At 45.4% G+C, this 17,868-nt stretch overlaps 3 protein-coding genes across 4 annotated transcripts in view; all 3 read right to left on the minus strand.

Annotated features, from left to right (window-relative positions):
- LOC308469613 (uncharacterized protein) overlaps nucleotides 1-17,868 on the minus strand; it is a gene marked incomplete at its 3' end in the record, with an annotated part of 86,329 nt that overhangs the window by 29,440 nt on the left and 39,021 nt on the right. The gene's annotated exons all lie outside the window — the stretch shown is intronic.
- Nucleotides 1-17,868, minus strand: part of LOC308469441 (uncharacterized protein) — a 100,972-nt gene that overhangs the window by 10,676 nt on the left and 72,428 nt on the right. The gene's annotated exons all lie outside the window — the stretch shown is intronic.
- On the minus strand, nucleotides 863-16,147 carry LOC308471806 (uncharacterized protein; the record flags this gene model as incomplete). The annotated part of the gene is made up of 3 exons (XM_080996094.1): nucleotides 14,809-16,147; nucleotides 1,948-2,365; nucleotides 863-871 (listed from the first exon to the last, which is right to left on the minus strand). Exons 1-3 carry the CDS (start codon nucleotides 14,925-14,927, stop codon nucleotides 863-865), a joined length of 546 nt encoding a protein of 181 aa, XP_080852220.1. The 5' UTR covers nucleotides 14,928-16,147.

Below are 17,868 nucleotides of genomic sequence, written 5' to 3' on the forward strand. Positions count from 1 at the left end.
TATTTCTCTTTCTCCAGGGAGGAAATGATCACAGGCTCAAGTAGCACTCTCTCCTATGACTAAGAAGTAAAATTTTTTGTTACTATGCCACATGTAACTGTTAAAATATTGCAATATATTAGAACAGGCACCCCCAAACTTGGCCCTCCAGATGTTTTGGGACTACAATTCCCATCATCCCTGAACACTGGTCCTGTTAGCTACAGATGATGGGAGTTGTAGTCCCAAAAACATCTTGAAGGCCAAGTTTGGGGATCCCTGTATTAGAATATAAGAAGAGCCTGCTCATTTGGGCAAAGGCCCACGTAGTCCAGCATCCTGTTCTCACAGTTGTCAACTAAATGCCTGCGGGAAACCAGCAAGCAGGATTTGAGTACAAGAGCCCTCTGCCTTCCTCTGCTTTCAGTCTAATCCTCTTTTTCAAGCTATCCAAGTTGTTGGCCATCACTCCTGTAGGATGGAAGTCGATAGAAGTCCATTTAGAGTATTGCTCATATCTTGGGCAATAGAATGAAAGGTGTTTTAGCAGAAAAAATTCATGACAAGCAGGCCTGCTTTCTACGAGGACGTCAGATGAAGGAATATAATTGATATTATTGAATATTTGGAAGTAAGAAGTGAGAAAAAAGCGGTCTTAATGTTTATTGATGCTGAAAAGGCTTTTGATAATGTTTCATGGGCTTTTATGAAAAAGATAAAAGAAAAAATGAATTTTGGGGAAGCATTTGGGAGAGGAATTGATGCAATTTATTTTTACCAACAGTCTATGCTGATTGTTAATAAGGTTATAAAAGAAAAGTGTAAAATAACAAAGGGGACAAGACAAGGATATCCCCTATCACCATTATTATTTATTTTGGTATTAGAGGCCCTGGTGAGAGAGAAAAAGTGGAGAAATTAATTACAGGAATAACAGTAGAAAATAAAGCATATAAATTAAAAGCTTCTACAGTTCACCTTGTAATTACAGTAAAGAATCCCAAAAATACTCCACCGAATGTGGTAGAAAAGATACGGGACTTCGGGCAGGCCGGAGGCTTTAAACTAAACAAGAATAAGACTACGTTTTTGGTAAAAAGCACAATGGAGCAAGGCCAAAAGGAATTACAACAGAAAACAGAATTAGTTATTGTCAGAGCTGCTTCCAGATCCTAGCTCACAGAGGATCACGCTAGCCAGCGATCATTAAACAAAAGTCTTTATTGAGTTACAGTTTCCATTCTCAAGCTGCTGCGTGCAACTCTACGTCTCATGGTTAGATCGGCGAAGCTCCATCTGAGTCTCCGCCCCCTGTACACCAGTTTAAGATTCTAGCCTTACTCCACCTCTTCCGTCTCTCCTTTCTCCTCTGGGTCCTGCTACCCCCCGGGGTCCCTTCCTTCCTGGATTCTTCTGACGCTGACGTTGACCCCCCTGACTCCTCCCCGTCTTTTCGGCGGGCTTTGGGACCTGGCTCCCTATCCGGGCTGCCAACTGCACCGCCCTCCTGTACATTTGAACTTGGCGCACGCGCCCAGCCTTCAACCTTCCTCTCGACCGTTTCCTCGCTCCCCGATGGAGGCGTGGCCAATCCTGACTCATGTCCTCCCACTGGCAGTGCGCCGCCTGATCCCGATGCCTGGGACTCCTCCCCCCTACTGCACTCTGGTGTGGACGCTGGTCCTGATTTCCAACTGCTTCTCTCTGAGTCCCCTCTGGCCCCTTCTTCCTGGGGTGTCCCCCTCGGCACCCCCCTTGCTCTGACCATGGGAGCCCCTTTCTGTGAATCTTCCGATTCGCTGGAAAGACTCAGAGACCTCGGACCGCTGTCATCGCTAACATTACCTTCGGACTCCTCCCCCTCGCTCTCTATTTCCTCCCTTTCCTGTGCCTCTGTTCCGGAACCCCTGACATCCATCCCCCCCTCGAAGCCCCCCTTCCCCCCTCCCCTCCTTCAGGTGTGGGTACTGGGTGCTCCGTCGTTGTGGGGGTGAGTGCCGGATACAGTTCGTCCCCCGTGGCGTGCATCCAGCCGGATAAGTCCGGCTCGTCCTCCGTGCTCTCGCCGACCTCGATTTCCTCTGCTTCCATCTCTTTGCCGCTGTGCTCGAACCCAAGGTCCTCCCCCAACACGTCCATGTCCGTCTCTCCCCCGGTCTCCTCCGGGGACGTTGCCTGCCAAGGACCCCCCAGCCACTTCCTGCGCCACTGCTCCTCTGGTCGATCGTCCCACCAATAGGAACGGTCTGAGGCCGACTCCGAGGGTGATCCCTCCGGGGAACGTGTTTCTAGTGCCGGTTCCTCGTCCGAGGTGAACCCCTGGAATGTGCTGGCTGAAAATGTGGGTGTGAAAAGCCAGTCGTCGAAATACTCGGCTGGCATGGGCCTGTGTGGGAAAAGGGCATGAAACTCGTCCTTGAGAAGAGGCTCGTCCAAGGCATAGTCCGGCACCCAACTGTTGGCGCTGGCCGGGGTACCTTCTCTGGCGAGAAAATATTCTACACCCTCTTCCCCCCATCTCGAGTCTAAAATCTCTGTGACCTCGTTGATGGGTTCCCCCCTTGGCGACCCCCTCCTTGGGGGCGTCTCCCTGAGCGGGTCTGGTGCCGTGCCCGGCTCCTGAAATCTGTGAGGTGCTTTGTAGGGCGTGAGCACTGATCTATGGAACACTGGGTGCATTCTGGATCCCTCCGGAAGTGTCAACCGGAAGGCCACTGGATTGACCTGTGCCTCGACTTGGTAAGGGCCTAGCTGCTTATGTCCGAGCTTCTTCTTCGCTAACGATCTGGCCGGCACCGCCTGGGCTGCTAACCAAACCCAGTCTCCCACCTGTATGTCTTCCCCAACCCTTCTGTGCTTGTCAGCCTGCAGTTTGTATGCGTGCTTTGCTAGTTCTAACTGCCTCCGAAGCTGTTCGTGAACCTCCTGCAACTCTGACGCTAAGGCTTCCGCTGCCTGTGGCTCCCCCTCCCCCAGTCTCTCTAATCCCGGGAAGGTTCTGGGATGCCTCCCGTTGTTGGCGAAGAACGGTGTCACCCCCGTGGACACGTGCTTCGTGTTGTTGTAGGCGAACTCAGCGAGCGGCAGGTAGTCCACCCATGTTGCCGGCTGCTGATTTGCGTAGCATCTCAGGTACTGCTGCATGATGGCGTTGACTCGCTCCGCTTGTCCGTTGGTCTGCGGGTGTCTTGCCGACGCTAGGTTGATCTTGACGTTCAGGAAACCCATCAGCTTCTGCCAGAAGTTCGAGATGAACTGTCGCCCCCGGTCGGACAGGATAGACCGTGGCAGACCGTGAACCCTGAACACGTGGTCTATGAACAGTTTGGCGGTCTGTTCCGCTGTGGCCACCTTTGCGCACGGAATGAAGTGGGCCATTTTGGTGAACATGTCCACCACCACTAGCACTGCCGTCTTGCCCCTCGAGCTGGGCAGATCCGTGACAAAGTCCAGGGCCACTCTCTCCCATGGTTCGAACGGAGTTTGCAGTGGTTCCAGCAGTCTGGCCGGCGGTCTGTGCACTGGTTTGGCCCTCTGGCAGGTGTCACACCTCGCCACGTAGTCCGCGACTTCCCCTCTCATTCCGGGCCACCAGAAGTCTCTGGCGACTAATTCCACCGTCTTCTCCTTGCCAAAGTGCCCGGCAGTGGACGCGTCGTGCAGCTGCTGCAGTACCTTGGCGCGAAGTTCGTCTCCCGGCACGTAGATGGCCCCTTTACGGATGAGCAATCCATCTCGCAGCAGGAACTCGTCGGTCGCTGCCGTGCCCTTGCGCACCTCTGCCATCTTTGCTTGCGCGAAGGAGTCATCCTGCAACGCTCGTCGCACCGCCTCCAGGTCAACTGTTGCAGCAGCGCACGCCCACACTGTCGGTGCGAAGATGTGCATGGCGGCCGCTGGCGTTGCCTCCTCCAGATACTGTGGCTTACGGGAGAGAGCATCCGCCATGATGTTGGTGTCCCCCGGGACATACTCTATTCGGAAGTCGAAGTTCGCAAAGAACTCAGCCCAACGTATCTGCCTCTGGTTCAGGAACTGTGCCGTGCGCCAGTGCTCCAGATTCTTGTGGTCCGTGCAGACCTGCACCGTGTGCTTGGCGCCGATCAGGAAGTGCCTCCACGCTTTGAATGCTGCATGAATGGCCAGCAACTCCCTGTCCCAGATGGTGTAGTTCTGTTCAGACTTGCTGAGCTTCCTGGAGTAAAACGCTCCCGGCCTCCAAGCCCCCTGCGGGTCTTTCTGCAGCAGGACTGCTCCCACGGCTCTGTCCGAAGCGTCTGTCTCCACCCTCATCGGCCTGCTGGGGTTGACATGAAGCAGCTGCTCTTCCGACGGGAAGAGACGCTTGAGTGCCTGAAAGGACTGCTCCGCCTGCTCTGTCCAGATGAACTTCTTTTTCTTGGAGCTGAGCGTGTCCGTGATGGCCGCTGTCTGCATGGCAAAGCCTTTGATAAACTTGCGATAGAAGTTCGCGAAGCCGACAAACCGTTGGACCTCCTTCCGGTTGCGTGGGCTTTTCCAATCCAACACTGCTCGAACCTTGGCGCTGTCCATGGCGAGCCCCTTGTCAGACAACTTGTAGCCCAGGAAATCCACCTCGGTCACGTCGAATTGGCACTTCTCCAGCTTGGCGTAAAGCCTATGTTGCTGTAGCCTGCTCAGCACTTCCTTGACGTGTCTGTCATGCTCCTGCTGCGATTCCGAAAAGATCAGGATGTCATCCAAGAAACAGACGCACGTCTTGTAGAGGAGCCCCGCCAACACGTGATGCATGAAAGCTTGAAAAACGTGGGAACCATTTTGCAATCCAAAAGGCATAACTCTATATTCGTAGGTGCCCAGGGGCGTGAACATGGCTGTCTTCCACTCATCTCCTTCCCGCATGCGAATGAGGTTGTACGCCCCTCGCAGGTCCAACTTGGTGAACACGCTGCCCTTCCGTACCTTTGCGAGGAGGTCGTCGATTCGGGGCATGGGGAAGTCCGATGGCTTGGTCACACTGTTCAAAATGCGATAGTCCACTACAAGTCTTTTTTGGGGCGTGTCCCGCTTCTTAACAAAGAATACCGGACTGCCCCCCGCTGCCTTGGACTCTCGGATGAAACCGCGGTCCAAATTATGATCTATGAACTCTTTGAGTTCCTGCAGTTCGTCCTCAGACATGGAATACAGCTTCCCTTTGGGCAGCGCCGCCCCCGGCAGCAGGTCAATTTTGCAGTCATATGGTCTGTGGGGGGGTAGCCTGTCTGCCTCCTTCTCGCAGAAAACCTCCAAAAATTCTGCGTACTTGTGGGGAACCGCTTGCAGCGTGCCTAGCTGCAGCTGTGACACCTCTTCCTCTCCTTCCTGCCGGGGCACGATGCAGTGTTCAGCGCAAAAGGAAGAGCCGAAGGTCAGCTGCCTCTGGTACCAAGCCAGCGTCGGGCTGTGCTTGTCCAGCCAACTCATGCCCAATACAATGGGCGTGTCCGATAGTTGAGTGACATTGAAGCTGATGATTTCCCTGTGATTCCCAAGTCGCATCACCATTGGTGGCGTCTGCTTCACCACTTGCCCCCCTAGCAGCTCCCTGCCATCCACCGTGACAACCTGCAGGGGCAGCGTGGCAGGCAGCAACTGTATAGCGTGCCGGTCGACAAAGTCCTGCCCTATAAAGTCCGCATTGCTTCCGGAGTCAATGGTGATTGGCACGTCCATGGTGATTCCATTGGGCAGCTGGAGCGACGCGGTGAGCCTCACTACTGGTTTGGGCGGGAGGGGGTCCATGGGCTGTAAAATCTCTGGGGACTGCTTCACTGACACGTCTGGCTGGGCCCCAGTGCCTCTTTCTCCAGCCAGACTCCGTCGTTTCCCTGCTGTGGTTCTCCTTGCTGCGTTGCTGCAGTTACCATTGCTGAGGCTGCAGTGTGCTTGTGGAGCCTCTGGGGACACTCTTTCGCCATATGCTGTGGATCATCGCAGATGTAACACTTCCTGTTCCCTCTAGGAGGCTTCGCTTTCACTGCTGCCGGTGCTAGGGCTCTGGCTGCTGACTGAGCCCTTGCACCTCCTACCTCCATAGGTTCCGCTCCTCCTCCTGGCGGAGGCGTGGATTGCGCACGCGCTGCTTCTCTGGGAAGGAAGGAGGAGCCCCTGGCTGGTTCGCGCCCTCCACGCCCTTCGTCCCTGCTCCACGGACGTTCTTCCAGCCGCACCCCCACCGCCAGCGCCCTCTGAACGATCTCCTGCGTGGTCCGGGGTCTCTCCCCCCTCGCAATTTCATCTTTAACCAAGCCGTGCAATCCCTCCCAAAACAGGTCTCTTACAGGAGCCGAATCTCTGTCCCATTCCAGAGCACTGACCAAAGCGAAAAAGCGGGCATGGTACTGCCTTACGCTGGCCCTCCCTTGCTTCAGTCCATGTATCTGCTGCCGAGCAAGATCCACGTCAATGCTTGATAAAAAGCACCCATCCATCGCTTTAATAAAGGCATCCGCATTTTGGAGCGCCGGATCATTATCTCTCCACAAATTGCGCAGCCATGCTTTAGCATCTCCATGCAAATGGGACATGATGAATCTCACCTTCTCTTGCTCATCTCTAAAGTCTTTGTTCAGCAGTTGCAGTGCACACATTACATCTGCTCTAAAGTTGGGGTACTGTTGCAAATTCCCATCGAAGTGAGAGACCAGACCGCCTGTTCGTCTCCCCAACCCAATCCCCTCCGGTTTGGGTGTCAGTTGCCCTTGCTTCGTAAGCACTTCCAACCTGACCTGGAGATCCCTGTAGGCGGCAGCTGCGTCCTCCTCTCTCTTCCTGGATGCAAGAGCCTCGGCATTCAGTCGTGACACTGCTTCTCTGAGTTCCGCTATCTGCTGTTCGGCCGTCATATTGTCTGCCGTTCGTGAGCTCGCTAGTAGGCACCCGCTTTCTCTCCTCTCCGCGAGGCCGTAGATGCCCACAATTTAAGAGATGGAGCTTACTGTCAGAGCTGCTTCCAGATCCTAGCTCACAGAGGATCACGCTAGCCAGCGATCATTAAACAAAAGTCTTTATTGAGTTACAGTTTCCATTCTCAAGCTGCTGCGTGCAACTCTACGTCTCATGGTTAGATCGGCGAAGCTCCATCTGAGTCTCCGCCCCCTGTACACCAGTTTAAGATTCTAGCCTTACTCCACCTCTTCCGTCTCTCCTTTCTCCTCTGGGTCCTGCTACCCCCCAGGGTCCCTTCCTTCCCGGATTCTTCTGACGCTGACGTTGACCCCCCTGACTCCTCCCCGTCTTTTCGGCGGGCTTTGGGACCTGGCTCCCTATCCGGGCTGCCAACTGCACCGCCCTCCTGTACATTTGAACTTGGCGCGCGCGCCCAGCCTTCAACCTTCCTCTCGACCGTTTCCTCGCTCCCCGATGGAGGCGTGGCCAATCCTGACTCATGTCCTCCCACTGGCAGTGCGCCGCCTGATCCCGATGCCTGGGACTCCTCCCCCCTACTGCACTCTGGTGTGGACGCTGGTCCTGATTTCCAACTGCTTCTCTCTGAGTCCCCTCTGGCCCCTTCTTCCTGGGGTGTCCCCCTCGGCACCCCCCTTGCTCTGACCATGGGAGCCCCTTTCTGTGAATCTTCCGATTCGCTGGAAAGACTCAGAGACCTCGGACCGCTGTCATCGCTAACATTACCTTCGGACTCCTCCCCCTCGCTCTCTATTTCCTCCCTTTCCTGTGCCTCTGTTCCTGAACCCCTGACAGTTATATATAACAAAGTCAAATTCTGAGAGATTTGTTTGACAGCTAAGAATATTAATATTTTTAAAGACAATTACAAGAATGAGTGGAAAGAAATAAAAAGAGCTTTAGAGATATGGGGAAGAATGGATTTATCATTTTGGGGGGAGAATATCAGTAATAAAAATGAATGTATTGCCAAAAATGTTATTTTTATTCCAATCAGTCCCGGCAATAGGCAACACAGGATGCTTTGAAAAATGGCAAGGAGATATATCTAGGTTTATATGGAAAGGGAAGAAACCAAGGATAAAAAATAAATTATTAACAGATGTAAGAGAGAGAGGAGGTTTTGCCCTGCTGGATTTGAAACTTTATTATTAAGCATCCTATATCTGCTAGAACCAGGAATGGATTACATTGGAAAACACAGATACTGTATTTTAGACCTGGAAGGACATGAATTTTGGATAGCATGGATATTTACGGTAGGAAAAGGCCTAGATGCATAGAGCTTCTCAGAATCATAGAGGAAGATAATCAATTTTTAGGGTATGGGAGAAGTATAAAAATTTGTTTGAGTAAAAAACACGCTGGTGGCTTTCCCCCTTGGAAGCAATATCTCTGAAAAAAATTGAATATGAGAAGTAATTGGCCGACTTATAGAGAACTCTTAACTGAAGTTGAAAACCAACTGAAATAAAAAGATTTTGAAGAGATAAGGGAAGCTGTAACTGACTGGTTACAGTACCATCAACTAAACAATATCTTTAAGATAGACATGAAAAAACTATTAAAAGAATTGTGTCTAGGTGAAAAATTCCAAAAAGGTATAAATGTAATATGTGACCAACAGAAAGCAAAAATTATTATTAATGGAGAGTTTGGAGAAGACATCAACATCTAAAGGTACAAGACAAGGATGCCCCCTACCCCCAATGCTATTTACAATAGTATTAGAGGTTCTATTAAAGAAAATAAGGCAGGACAACCAAATAAGAGGAATAGCAGTTGGTGAAAAAAGATACAAGTTAAGAGCCTTTGCAGATGATGTTATGATCACAACAGAAAATCCCCTACAATGTACACCTAGAATATTGGAATGCATAAACGAATTTGGCAGATTAGCAGGATACAAATTAAACTATGGGAAAAGCAAAATACTAGTGAAAAATATGGAAGAAAAAGATAAAGTGAAATTACAATAAATTACAGGATTGGAAATTAAAAAGAAAATAAGGTATCTTGGAATAAATTTAACAACAAACACTATAGACTTAAGTAATGAGAACTATGGGAAAACATGGAATGAAATAAAAAATGACTTGCAAGTATGGGGGAAATTAAATCTTTCCTTACTAGGGAAAATATCGGTAATAAAGATGAACATATTACCAAGGATGATGTTTTTATTTCAAAGTATCTCAATACTAGGAGGAGATAAATGTTTTAATAACTGGAAAAGAGATTTGGCTAAATTCGTATGGTCAGGGAAAAAGCCAAGAATAAAACACAAAATAATGATAGATAAGAAGGAGAGAGGAGGATTTGGTCTCCCAGACATGGAGTTATATCATGATGCGGTGGGTCTGACCTGGCTAAAAGAATGGATCAAATTAGATGACTCGGATGTATTGGATTTAGACAGAGTAGAGACGAGATTTGGATGGCATGCCTATCTAATAGATGAAAAAGTCAAAGTACATAAAGGCTTCCTAGGGCATATAGTCAGAAAGTCTATATATAAAATATGGGAGAAATATAAAAGACTCCTAGAACCGAAAACTCCCTGGTGGGCATCGCCAGCAGAAATTGTCGCAGTGAAAAAATTAAATATGAAATAAAATTGGGTTACCTATAAAACTGTATTAAAGGAAGAAGGAGGTATGTAATGAGATTATGGAGGGGAAGAAGGCACCGGAAACGTGGAAAGAAGCTTTCATCACACTTATACCTAAATCTGAAACTGAAAAGACACAACTCAAGAACTACCGTCCCATTTCCCTTTTAAACGTGGATTACAAAATTTTTGCAGACATTTTGGCTAATAGATTAAAACGAGTGTTAAATGGAGTGATTCATAAAGACCAGGCAGGCTTTCTCCCAGGTAGACATTTGTCTGACAATACAAGGAACATCATTGACATTTTGGAACTATTGCAAATGAATACTAATACAAAAGCAGTGTTGATTTTTATAGATGCGGAGAAGGCCTTTGATAACATTTCATGGAATTTTATGAAGAAAAATCTTAAAGGGATGGGAGTGGGACGGGGGTTTGAAAATGGTATAGATGCAATTTATTCAGAACAAAAGGCAAAATTGATAGTTAATAATGTGGTGTCAGAAGAGTTTAAAATTGAGAAAGGAACACGACAGGGTTGCCCTATTTCCCCATTGCTATTCATCTCGGTCCTGGAGGTGCTCTTGAACTATGATTAGAGGAGACCGGTTGATTGAAGGAATTCAGGTCGGAGCTAAACAGTACAAACTTAAGGCTTTTGCAGATGACCTTGTTTTGACATTACAGGAGCCAAAATCTAGTACGAAAAGGGTGTTAGAACTGATCCAAAAATTTGGTCGAGTGGCAGGATTCAAATTAAACAAGCAGAAAACTAAGGTTCTGGGAAAAAACTTGACAACTTTGGAAAAAGAAAGGTTTCAGAAGGAGACAGAGTTAAATGTGGTCAAAAAGGTGAAATATTTAGGGGTTAATATGACGGCTAAAAACCTGAATTTATTTAAAGACAATTATGAAAAATGCTGGTCAGAAATCAAAAAGGATTTAGAAATTTGGTCAAAATTGAAGCTTTCCTTGCTGGGTCGAATAGCTGCTATAAAGATGAATGTATTGCCAAAAATGTTGTTTTTGTTTCAGACTTTGCAGATTGTGGACAAGATGGACTGTTTCAAGAGGTGGCAGAGAGATATTTCTAGGTTTGTCTGGCAGGGCAAAAAGCCCAGAATAAAATTTAAAATACTAACTGATGCTAAAGAAAGAGGGGGGTTTGCCCTGCCAGATATGAAACTGTATTATGAATCAGCAGCTTTCTGCTGGTTGAAAGATTGGCTACTTCTCGAAAACACTGACATCTTGGATTTGGAAGGGTTTAACAATGTGTTTGGGTGGCATGCATATCTGTGGTATGACAAGGTTAAAGCTCATAAAGCATTTAAGAACCATATAGTCAGGAAGACACTGTTTAATGTCTGGACAAGATATAAAGATTTATTAGAGAGTAAGACCCCAAGGTGGTTGTCACCAATGGAAGCTAAGGCTCAGAAAAGACTCAATATGGAGGCCAATTGGCCAAAATATTGGGAGATAGTAGAAGAGGATGGAGACACTTGGAGATTGCAGAGTTTTGAGAAATTAAAGGACAAAGTGCGAGACTGGTTACATTATGGTCAGATTAGGGAGGCCTTTAAGGTGGATAAAAAAATAGGCTTCCAGGTGGAAAAATCGAAACTAGAAACAGAACTGCTAGAACGAAAAACTAAGGTACTTTCAAGAATGTATAACTTGCTGTTAAAATGGAACACTCAGGATGAAATGGTTAAATCAGCAATGATAAAATGGGCGCAAGACATTGGCTATAATATTATGTTTGCTGACTGGGAACGGTTATGGACCACTGGTGTGAAATTTACGGCATGTAATGCCCTGAAAGAAAATATTATGAAAATGATATACAGGTGGTACATGACCCCAGTCAAGCTTGCAAAAATATACCATTTGCCAGACAATAAGTGTTGGAAATGTAAAGAAACTGAAGGAACATTCTTTCACCTTTGGTGGACGTGCCCTAAGATTAAGGCTTTCTGGGAAATGATCTATAATGAACTGAAAAAGGTATTTAAATATACCTTCCCTAAGAAACCAGAGGCCTTCCTTCTGGGCATTGTTGGCCAAATGGTGTTAAAGAAGGACAGAACTTTCTTTATGTATGCAGTAACAGCAGCAAGAATACTCATCGCAAAATATTGGAAGACACAAGATTTGCCCACCCTGGAAGAATGGCAGATGCAACTGATAGACTACATGGAACTGGCAGAAATGACTGGCAGAATCCGAGACCTGGGAGAAGAGATAGTGGAAGAGGACTGGAAGAAATTTAAGGATTATTTGCAAAAGTATTGTAAATTGTATGAATGTTAGAATGATGCAGGATATAAAGATAATATGGCATTAGTGACTTAGTTGAAAGGAGTATGAAAACAATTGAACTATAAGAACAAAGGTGAAATTTGAATAACATTATGTCAAGCTTAAATATTTGATAACAAAGGGTAAAACTGGAGACATAATAGTTGAAACGTACAATTTAAAATAAGTTTTGAGAGAAGGTGAAGCATTGCTGAACAAGATTTTGTAAATGGGAACACAGAAAAGGGAGATGTGAGGGAGTCAGAAAAGAGGGTTATGGAAATTTTGTTTATGAAACTGAACTATTTTTCATGTCTTTTATATGATTTTTTGTCTTTTGTCTTTTTTTGTATGTTTTTTTCGGGGTTTTTTCTTTTGGTCTATGTGACCGATGGTGATGGTGTTTTTCCTTTTTTGGGTTGTGTATGTGAATGGTGTTTTATTGTTTAAAACCTTTAATAAATATTTTATATATATAAAAAACTGTATTAAAGGAAGAAAATGGAGAATTGGAATTAAAGGATTATACAGAAAGTAAAGCTCATATTAGTGATTGGTTCCAATATATTCAAATTAAGTATAGATTAGCGAAAGACAAAAAGCTAGGATTTGAAAAAGAAATATCAAAATTTGATAAATATTTAATACAAGAAAAATCAAATAATATATCTAGATTGTATAATCTGATCTTAGAGTGGGAAACAAAGGATGAATTGGTTAAAGCATCAATGATTAAATGGGCGCAAGATATTGGGGAAAATATTATGTTTGAACAATGGGAAAAATTGTGGAAAGAAGAGATGAAATTCACGATGTGTTATATACTGAAAGAAAATTACCTCAAAGTACAACATAGATGGTATTTAACACCTGAAAGAATAACAAAAACGAATAAAAATTGTAGCGATGTCTGTTGGCGATGCAACACTGGAAAAGGTACTATGATACATATATAGTGGAATTGTTTAAACATCAAACAATTTTGGGAAATAATATATAATGAAATGAAAAAAAATGTTTAGATATTCATTTAGGAAAACACCAGAAGATTTTCTATTGGGAATAGTACTAGGAAGCCTAAAGGAAGAAGACAAGAACCTTATATTTATACGCAACAGTAGCCGCAAGGCTATTGAGTGCGAAAAACTGGAAAAGTGGTATTGTACTGACAAAAATAGAGTGGCTTGCCAAATTATTGGAGTCCTACAATATATCTAAAACAGTGGGAGAAATTGGAAGGATCTCAAAAGAGTAGATAGATAGGGACTGGAAGGTGTTTAAAAGATACTTGCAAAACCATATCGAAAAATCAGAACTCCTATTGGAATAAACAAGTTCAGTTTCAAACACTGAAATACTAAATAAGATGGATAACAATGTGTAATAGAAAAAGAAGTTCCTGCGCAATGTTTGCCATCTTGCCAAAGGTTGCAGGCAGCTTTACCTGCAGCAATTGTATATTGATTGCCCTCTTAGAAGACAAAGTCCAGCAACTGGAGGAACGTGTAGCTACGCTCCAAAGAATTAGAGAGCTGGAGCTCTTCTTGGAAGCAACAGAGAACACCGTCTCCACCAAGGAGGAGACAGGGAACACCCCTGAGAAGGAGGCTAGTTCACCAACACAGGTGCCAGATATATGGAGAAACATGACTCAAAGAAGTAGGAGGCCCAGGGTTCGCTCTGATTGTTTAGAAATACACAATCGCTTTGAAGTCCTCTCCCCTAGCATGGAAGACGAAGAACAGACTCCATTTGAGGATCTCTCCCTCATTACAGTCGATCAGGTATATGAAGACGAGCAGCAAAGTCAGTCCTCAGGGAATGTGCAGGCGACCTTGGAATGGACAGCTCACGGAAGAACCCCGACCAAACCTAAGAGGAGGCGTGTAGTGGTGATAGGGGATTCCCTACTGAGGGGAACAGAAGCAGTGATCTGTGGGCCTGACAAGATGTTTCGGGAGATGTGCTGTCTCCCCGGGGCTAAGATCCAAGATGTGACTGAACGACTGCAAGGAATCATAAAACCCACTGACAAATACCCCTTCCTCTTGGTTCATGTGGGAACCAATGACACTGCAAGCAATAGCCTCCAGAAGATCAAAAGAGATTACGAGGCTCTGGGCAGGAAATTGAAGCAATTAAATGCACAAATTGTCATCTCATCTGTCCTCCCAGTTGAACGACGTGGCCCAGGGAGAGAGGGAAAAATGGTGGAAGTGAACAGCTGGCTTCGCAAATGGTGTAAACAGGAACGGTTTGGATTCTTAGATCACGGACTGCAGTTTCTTGAAGATGGACTTCTGGCAAGTGATGGGCTGCACCTCACAACGGTTGGGAGGAATGTTTTTGCCAAAAATCTCAGAAACCTCATCAGGAGGGCTTTAAACTGACTAATGTGGGGGAGGGAGACAGTGCTCCTGAAGGTGGGAGTCTATCAATTGATGAAGATGATCATCCAAATGTCATATACCAAATGGAGCAAACAGCACGCAGACCTAGTGGTGGGAGGAAAAAATCCTGAAATAAGAGACACGGGGGAATGATTAATGGACTTCAATGTCTGTACACTAATGCGCAAAGCATGGGAAATAAACAAGATGAGCTTGAGCTCTTGGTACAGCAAGCTAAATATTGACATAATAGGCATCACTGAAACCTGGTGGGATAAGTCCCACGATTGGAATGTAATAATGGAGGGATACAATCTATTTCAGAGAAACAGACCAGACAAGAAAGGAGGAGGAGTGGCGTTATATGTCAGGGATGTGTATACCTGTGAAGAGATCCAAGATTTAGAACCTCAAAGCTAAAGTGAGAGCATTTGGGTCAAAATTAAGGGAGAGAAGAATAACAGAGACCTCATTGTGGGAGTTTACTATAGATCCCCAAGCCAAACGGAGGACATAGACGATGCCTTCCTGGAACAGATGGCCAAGCATGCAAAAGGAAGGGAGATAGTAGTAATGGGGAACTTCAATTACCTGGATATTTGTTGGATGTCAAACTCAGCCAAGAGCATAAGGTCAAACAGATTCCTCACTGGCCTTGCAGACAACTTCATTGTCCAGAAAGTGGGAGAAGCAACAAGAGGAACAGCCATTTTAGATCTGGTCCTAACCAATGTTGATGACCTGGTTAGTGGGGTAGAAGTGGAAGGATCATTAGGCGTGAGTGATCATGCTCTTCTGAAGTTTACTATACAGCGGAAAGGAGCAGCCTAGGACTCAATTTCTTGACTTTAAGAAAGCCGACTTCATAAAACTTAGGGAAGTGCTGGGTGAGATCCCATGGACAGTAATACTAAAAGGAAAGGGAGTTCATGATGGCTGGGAGTTTGTTAAGAGGGAGATAGTAAAAGCACAACTTCAGGCAATACCAATGAGACGGAAACATGGAAGGTGCCTAAAGAAGCCAGGGTGGCTATCTAAAGAACTTTTAACTGAGTTAAGATTAAAAAAGGATGTGTACAAAAAATGGAAAAGGGGGGGAACCACCAAAGAGGAATTCAAACAAATAGCCAGCACATGTAGACACAAAGCCAGAAAAGCTAAAGCACAGAATGAACTCAGGCTTGCTAGAGAGGTTAAAAGCAACAAAAAAGGCTTTTATGGGTATGTCCGTAGCAAAAGGAAGAACAAAGAAACAGTGGGGTCACTCAGAGGAGAAGATGGTGAAATGCAAACAGGGGACACAGAAAGGGCTGAACTCCTCAATGCTTTCTTTGCCTCAGTCTTCTCCGATAAAGAAAACAATGCCCGACCTGAAGAATTTGGAGCAAATGATTCAGCAGAGGAAACACAGCCCAGAATAACTAAGGAGATAGTACAAGAATACTTGGCTAGTTTAGATGTATTCAAGTCTCCAGGGCCAGATGAACTGCATCCAAGAGTATTAAAAGAACTGGCAGATGTGATCTCAGAACCACTGGCAGTCATCTTTGAGAATTCCTGGAGAACAGGCAAAGACCCGGCAGACTGGAGGAGGGCAAATGTTGTCCCTATTTTCAAAAAGGGGAAAAGAGAGGACCCAAATAATTATCGCCCAGTCAGTCTGACATCAATACCAGGGAAGATTCTGGAGCAGATCATTAAGCAAACAGTCTGTGAGCACCTAGAAAGGAATGCTGTGATCACCAATAGTCAGCATGGATTTCTGAAAAATAAGTCATGTCAGACTAACCTGATCTCGTTTTTTGACAGAATTACAAGCCTGGTAGATGAAGGGAACGCAGTGGATGTAGCCTACCTTGATTTCAGCAAGGCATTCTACAAGGTGCCCCATGATATTCTTGTAAAGAAGCTGGTAAAATGCGGACTTGACTATGCTACCACTCAGTGGATTTGTAACTGGATGACTGACTGAACCCAAAGGGTGCTCATCAATGGTTCCTCTTCATCCTGGAGAAGAGTGAGCCAACAGTGTGACACGGCAGCTAAAAAAGCCAATGCAGTTCTGGGCTGCATCAATAGGAGTATAGCATCTAGATCAGGGGAAGTAATAGTGCCACTGTATTCTGCTCTGGTCAGACCTCACCTGGAGTACTGTGTCCAGTTCTGGGCACCACAATTCAAGACAAACTGGAACGTGTCCAGAGGAGGGTAACCAAAATGGTCAAAGGCCTGGAAACGATGCCTTATGAGGAACGGCTTAGGGAGCTGGGCATGTTTAGCCTGGAGAAGAGGAGGTCAAGGGGTGATATGATAGCCATGTTCAAATATATAAAAGGATGTCATATAGAGGAGGGAGAAAGGTTGTTTTCTGCTGCTCCAGAGAAGCGGACACGGAGCAATGGATCCAAACTACAAGAAAGAAGATTCCACCTAAACATTAGGAAGAACTTCCTGACAGTAAGAGCTGTTCGACAGTGGAATTTGCTGTCAAGGAGTGTGGTGGAGTCTCCTTCTTTGGAGGTCTTTAAGCAGAGGCTTGACAACCATATGTCAGGAGTGCTCTGATGGTGTTTCCTGCTTGGCAGGGGGTTGGACTCGATGGCCCTTGTGGTCTCTTCCAACTGTATGATTCTATTATATGATTCTATGAAATTAGGCTAAAGGTGTGTGAAAGAAAGTAATAGAAGTGGAAAGAAATTGCAATTGAGTAGATTGGAAGTCTAACACAAAGGTGGGGTGAGGGGTGGTGGATGGTGATGGGAAAAGGAATTATTTGTGGGATTGAGTGTAAGTATGTTTGAACACTTTTAAGGATTGTATGAAATGTATGTTTGTATGCTTGTATATCTGTAATATATGTGGATTAATGATGAACTATTTTAACAATAATTTTTTTTAAAAAAATTAAAATAAAAAAAGGTTTTAGTTATGAGACATCACAATTTCAAAAAGAACTCTTAGGAAGTAACATAAAAAAATCTGTCTAAAATGTATAACTTGCTCCTAGAATGGCATACAAAGGATGAACAGGTCACTTCAAAGAAGAAGTGGGTACCTTTTGCTATATGTGGTGGTTATGTAAAACAACAGTATCATTTTGGGAAATGGTATATAATGAATTGGAAAAAAATGTTTAAAATAAATTTTGTTAAGAAACCAGAAGTTTATTTATTTGGAATTACAGGTACTGCGATCCCAAAAGACCAGGAAAGACTATGTATGCGACAACAGCTGCACAGATGTTATTATCTCAAAGATGGGAAGATGCAATAATCCGAACTAGGGAAGAATGGTGAGCTAAACTGCTGGACTCTGCCAAAATGGCAAAATTAGCCATGAGACTCAGGAATCAAGAAAACAAGGACTTTAAAAAAGAATGGGGAAATTTTATAATTTACGTATGAGATTACTGCACGCAAATCAAAACGTTAGCTGGACTTTAGGAATCACTTGTAAATAAGTTTATGGACACTTTAGATAAATGAGAACTGTGGAGAATGTATCTATACAGTGGTACCTCATGTTACGTAACCCTCTGGTATTTTTCCGGGTTTCGCCACTCGCACGCGTAGAAGCACTCTATTGCGCCGTGTGCGTGTGCAGAAGCGATCCTCTGGTTTGCAAAAACCTCGGGATCTGTCATTTAAAATG

This window comes from Podarcis pityusensis, assembly GCF_964106645.2.
Source record: "Podarcis pityusensis genome assembly, chromosome: 2".
NCBI classification, from domain to species: Eukaryota; Metazoa; Chordata; class Lepidosauria; order Squamata; family Lacertidae; genus Podarcis; species Podarcis pityusensis.